The sequence below is a fragment of the Fukomys damarensis genome, unplaced genomic scaffold (assembly GCF_012274545.1).
Source record: "Fukomys damarensis isolate Sample0158 unplaced genomic scaffold, DMR_v1.0_HiC HiC_scaffold_9, whole genome shotgun sequence".
Lineage (NCBI taxonomy): Eukaryota > Metazoa > Chordata > Mammalia > Rodentia > Bathyergidae > Fukomys > Fukomys damarensis.
In genome coordinates, this window is record NW_022900921.1 from 21,874,845 (window position 1) to 21,880,844 (window position 6,000).

The 6,000-nt window shown below is 43.1% G+C and overlaps 1 protein-coding gene and 1 long non-coding RNA gene across 4 annotated transcripts in view; one reads left to right on the plus strand and one right to left on the minus strand.

The window, feature by feature from the left end:
- Window positions 1-6,000, plus strand: part of Dock2 (dedicator of cytokinesis 2) — a 418,217-nt gene that overhangs the window by 397,590 nt on the left and 14,627 nt on the right. For all 3 annotated transcript variants that reach the window (XM_010622200.2, XM_033761620.1, XM_033761619.1), the window contains 2 exons: window positions 131-307; window positions 1,696-1,779. In XM_010622200.2, the coding sequence (XP_010620502.1) occupies window positions 131-307; window positions 1,696-1,779 (261 nt within the window). The remainder of the gene's footprint in view (window positions 1-130; window positions 308-1,695; window positions 1,780-6,000) is intronic.
- The window catches only part of LOC104860883, a 54,127-nt gene that overhangs the window by 18,788 nt on the left and 29,339 nt on the right, over window positions 1-6,000 (minus strand). The window lies entirely within an intron of this gene.

The following is a 6,000-nucleotide window of genomic DNA, read 5'->3' on the forward strand; positions in this document are numbered from 1 at the left end:
TGCTAAAGCCCTTTCTTCCTGCTGATCTTGTTTTCTTTGGTACCGGGGGTTGAACTCGGGACCTTGTGCTTGCAAGGCAGGCGGTGGAACCACTGAGCTAAATCCCTGGTCCTGATCTTGTTTTCAACAGACCACAATTAGCCCCCTGGAAAATGCCATTGAAACCATGTCCACAGCCAATGAGAAGATATTGATGATGATAAACCAGTACCAGAATGATGAGAGCCTCCCCATCAACCCGCTGTCCATGCTCCTGAATGGAATTGTAGACCCTGCTGTCATGGGCGGTTTCGCCAAGTATGAAAAGGTAAGGACCTCCACTCTCCAGGCCTAGGGAGGGACGCCTGGGAAACAGCTGCAGCTGTGAGCTCCTTGTCCTACTGTGGCTATCCTTGCTTCCTGAAGGGACATCAGCTCAGTTGGACTTCAGGTAGTTCCCAGACTTTTTATAGCCTCATATCTTAGCCGAGCTCCCTACTGCTTCCCACCCACATTTTCAACCATGCAGGAGCAGGGAGAAGCAGAGCTCCTAAAGGCCGCATATCCCCTGGGAAGATGTGGGTGCTCTGTTAAGGAAGGGTTCTCTGGTAGCTGTAGCCTGGACCATAAAAATACAGGAATCACAAATCGAAGTACTTGACACGTGTAAATCAATCTTTTCCACAGAGGGTTTGAAGTAACATACAGAAATGCAAAGAAATTAATCCCAGAATCTGTCCAAGTATAGAAGTCCTCAGGGATCAACTCTGAGATGAGAAGTATAATCTAGATCTCTAGGTTATAAGATCTGCGCAGAAACCCTCACACATTTAAGACACTGATTTCATTTTTGACCCTCTTGGTGCCAATGGCAAAAAGGGAAATCCCATAGGTTATATGAGTCATATTGTGCCCTGGAGGAAAATACCAATTGTTCAATAGGAAAACACAGCTTTTCCTGGCACTGAAGTAGAATAGAAAGTCCTTACATGGCTCTCACCTAGCCGACCCTGAAAAACAGATTGCTCATTCTCTACTGCCTTTCCTCTGTCATCCAATGATAGAAAATTCAGAATACCTACAGTAGTGTAACTCAGACAGTAATTCCTGTCAGCCAACCAGTACTTCTGGCTACCGTCAGGCATAGTCACCATTGGCTCAGCCTGGAGGATTGCTGTGATATGTCTGTATGTAGGCATGCATACAATAAGGACGCCCCCGGAAGAGCCAGGGAGCTGGCAGGCAGGGTCACTCACAGCGAGAGAGGCACTGAGGTGAGCTTGACCGTGCACCGGGTGAAATTTCTTTACTGAGTTCTTTTCCTCAGAGCAATGCTCTCTAATTTGAGATGTATTAGAGACTCCTGCAGCCTCTTAACAGGAGCCCCTGTGCCTGTTCCCAGAGTCTGATTTTATTGCTGTGGGTTAGCTCCAGAGAACTTGCATTTCTTTTAAGTTTCCTAGGGATGCTGTGGGGCCAAGCATCACATTTTAAGAATGACTTCCCTGGAGTTTGCAGTCCATTCCCTGTGAGTGCTGCTGGGATCCCCCAGGGAAGGGAAACAGTGGCAGGCCCTACAGGTCCCTGACCATCCAGCCTTCCAAATACCTGTAACCTCATTCCCGCCCCTCTCACATGGAATCTTTTCTCAGTGCCTGAGACACTGGGGCCCACACTGAATGAACACCTCTGACTGCCCACCTCCCACCCCCACAGGCTTTCTTCACTGAAGACTACACCAGGGAACACCCTGAGGACCAGGACAAGCTGAGCCATCTCAAGGACCTGATTGCATGGCAGGTAAAGCAGAGCTGGCCTGGGAAACACCCTGCCTTTTCTCCTTTCCTCTAGTTCACTTGCCCCTGAGCCAGCCTCTGGCTGGCCTGATCACCTCCTGCCCCAGGCCCGTTGGCCCTCGTCTCACTCTGTATAACATCTGCGCAGCCTCATCCAGAGCAGAGATTTGGGGCCCCTCACCCTTGGGTGTTGTACAGGTGCCTGGCAGCAGTGCTGTGCCAGAGGTTGCTAAGATTGCTTTCTTTGATGTTGAATTCAAACAGTAGCTTTTCACAGTGGGACTCAAATGAAAGGGGCAGGGGGGAGGCTGCATATCCACTACCACCTTCCCCACTACACTTGCACCCAGCATGCTCCAATCAGATAATAGAAGACTTGCACACACACCCCGCTCCCCCTACTAAGGCTGACCCAGTTTTTTGCAGATGAGGCTGTGATGGATATCAGGTTTTGTAAGTAATTGAGGGCTTTGTTTGTCTGGTTCTTCGGTCATAGGGCCTACATCTGTACAAGCTGCTGCTCAGCTCTCTGGGTCCAGACTGAAGATTTCCCTCTTGCCTGCAGCTTTGCTCCTTCTCTCCTTACATCCCTCTCCCTTCGGACCCTTCCTTCTCTCATTTTTCTCTCTTTCTGTGTATCTGTCTTTCCTTCTCTCTTAGAAGCTCTTTGCTTCTATCCCTTCCCTGTCTGTTGCCTTACCCTGCCACCACTCCCTTAACATTTTACTCTTCTCTCCCTCTCCCTTTTGTCTTTCTCCTTCTCTCTGCCTAAGAAGCAATATGCCAAATCTTTCCCATAGGGGCTTTCAAAGGACCAGGCTCCCCGTCCTAGGGCAGCCACCTCCTGAGATATCTGCAGGATCAGGGCTCTTTGCGGACCATGCTGCACACTCTAAAGGGGGACTTGGCAGGGTGAGCTTGGCAGAAAAGAGACAGCAGCTAGCCCAAGGGCAGAAAGCAGCAGTTTGCAGCTGCCTGTCCTCCTCCTCTCCCTCCTGCCCTCCCTCCTTGCCAGTCACTGTGCAGAGAAAAGCAAGCTTTCGTGGTAGGGAGTTTTTGTTACTCTGGGGAAATCAGGGAATGAGAAGCATTGGGTGCAGCCTTTTTTCTTAAAATAAGAATTCCTAATTCAGGTCCTTCTCTGCCTCTGCCAATTTATGCAAAGTGGGGCTTTAAAAATGAACCACTGAGCACTGCAAAGAAGCACTTCTGAATGCATTTTTTGTGTCTGGAATATTGTTTCTTTTTTACTTTGTGCCACCTGTGAAACCAAATATTCTTGAGGTCTCTCCATCCTTCTTGGGGTCATTATGTCCTTTGATATCGAATAATGATATTGTTCCTCCCTACTCCCAACTTAGAAAACTGGAAGGCCCGGAGGTAAGTGGTTCTCTTCTTCCAGATATTTCTGGGGCCTTCTGGGGAAGGCTGAGGAGTCACACGAGTTGGCTTCATGGTTGGGTGTCTCTTGTCAATCGAAAGACTGCCGGAACCTTTCCATGGGGTCCCACTTCTCATCTGTTACCACCTCTACTTGCTGCCATTACTGCACCCAAATGATAGTGCATCTTATACCACAGCCGGTACTAAGCTCTACCTTCTAAGAAAATTCTACACAAGGCTTGGAGCTAGTTAGCGGGGCTCCAAATAAGGAGACTGAAAGCTCCTAAGAGCCCTTGTCCAGGCACAGACAGCACCTCAGTGGTTACCTTCTCCATAGTACTGCACATCAACCCCAGGTTCCCCAGGTTACAGAGCCCACTTCACCCCCAAAGGAGATTGCCCTCACTGGTACTCTTCCTACTCAGAGCCCAAGTGTCCTGACTGTGGGCACCCACACTCAGAACATGCAGCCATGATGATGGTGAAGGTGCCTTTTTTATCATTATCATAGCAAATTAGCTCTTTTGCATCCATTGTGTTCATTCTTACAACCCTTATTATTGAGCCCCAGCTGTGTCCCAGACTCAGTGCCTTGGCAACAGAGAAACAGTGAGAGACAAAACTGGGCCTGCTCCCTGACTACTAGAGTTTAACTCTAAAGTGGATATTCATTTTTTGCAAAGCTAGATGCACTGGGAATTTTCTCAAAATGTGAGAGCCTTACATTTCAATGGGGACCAAACCAACCAGTGCTAAGTTTTCAAAGTACATTTTGTGTTGCAGATTTCACAGACTTCATAATTGGCAGCTATTTAGTTGTTTATCTTTGTAAAGCTTTCTATTTTTTGCCATGCAAAGGTGTCTATAGAATAGTTATCTTGAAAAGTTTTTGTTACAATATTTTACACACATAAAATTACACAGCTCATTGATTACAAAGCATATGCCCATGTGACCACCACCCAGATGAAGATGTAGAATTCTGCTCACACTGCTAACCCTACCTTATGCCCCCTTATAAGCGTTACCATCCCTCTCAGGACTGATTTTCCTCCTTTAACAGTAATCATTTCCTCTTTCTTTTTTTTTTTAAAGTTGTGTTACCAAAGCACTCGTTCCTAAACACCATAGTTTACTTTTATCTTTAACGTACAGATATAATGGAATCACAGTCATCATTTTTGTCAGTGTCATATGTGTGAGATTCATTTTGTTGTTCATAGCTACCATTTACTTTTGTTGCCCTGTTATGCAGACAAGTGGGTTGTGCAACTGTGCCAAATGTATTGTTTTTCTACTAATGGAGAATGATGATCTCAGTCTGGGGCTCTTGCAAAAAAATGCCATTCTATTATCTTTGTTAATGTCTTTTTAGCCCACATTTCTTTTGAGCATATACATGGGGTTGGAATTTCTTGGTCATGGAATAGGAAAATATTTACCTTCAGTAGATATTGCCAAAAGATACCAGGATAGTTTAGGTTTGCCTATCCCTCAATTTCATGTAAATAGTTTTAGGCAGTATATACTATTATGTGGCTTCTTTTGTTCAACATATGCCTTTGAAAGTCATCTACCTTATTGCATATATTAGAGGTTAGATTAGTTTTGTTTCTAAGTATTATCCTTTGTATGAACATACAGTATATAAATAATATACCAATTTATTAAGCTATTCTGTTAGTGGACTGAAAACTCAACTGAGTTCTCAGGTTTTGTATATTATGAGTACAATTATGAACATTCTTGTTCATGTCTTTTGATGGCTGTGAGAACTTAATTCCCTTAGTACAGATGTAGCATATGAATTGCTGGGTCCTGAATGCCTTACTGGACACAAAAAAAGTTTAAATATGGTATAGTTACTCTTATATGAAAAACCACACATAAAAAGACACACACACACACACACACACACACATACAGCCCACACAAAGAGCAAAATAGAAGACAGATAAATAGGAAGTAGGGAGAAGTTCAAATACTTCCCAAATTATATATTCCATTGCTTCAAAATATTTTAATATATATGCTAGTTTGTTTCCTTTATATTAGTAATTTATCTTAGTTTGTTGAAAAGTTTTGTGTTATTGTTTCTTTGTAAGAATCTTTTTGGTCTATGTCTTGTACTCTGAGTACCTAAAGATAATGATATGTGGTGTATTAACTATTGTTATTCTTATTTTATGAAATTTTTATTTTTTCATAAACAAGAACAAAGTTTTCCAAAGTGGCTAAGGCAATTCACACTCCTGCCAACAACTCCTAAGAGTCTGAACCATTTCGCAGTTCATTTCAGTCCTTAAGGCGGGTGTGTATATCTCAGTTTAGATTCTGATCTGTATTTTTCTCAGTAAACAATGGTGTTTACTCTTTCATACGCTTCTTGGCTAACTGGATAACCCTTTTGAGAAATGCTTTTTCAAATCTTTATATATTTTAAGTTGTCTTTTTAGGAATAGATATGGATGTATATGTACATCTAGATATGTATTCCAGGCACAAGTCCCTTCTCGAATATACCAATTATATTCTTTCATTCTGCAGTTTATCTGAATACTTTCTGAGTGATGTATTTGATGAACAGAAGTATGTTATTTTGATAAGGTCTAGTTTATCACTTTTTAAATGATTAGCAGTTTTATGGGCCACTTTAAGAAATCTGCTACTACCTCATGATCAAGAATTTTTTTTTTTTGAGATTGCTTTGTTGCACACATTTAGGTATATGATCCAATTGCTCTATCATTATTTCATGAAAAACCTCTTTTCTCTAATCTTGATCATATCTGTGTTGGTCTGTTTCTGAGCTGTTGTATTCCATTGGTCTATTTGTCCATGT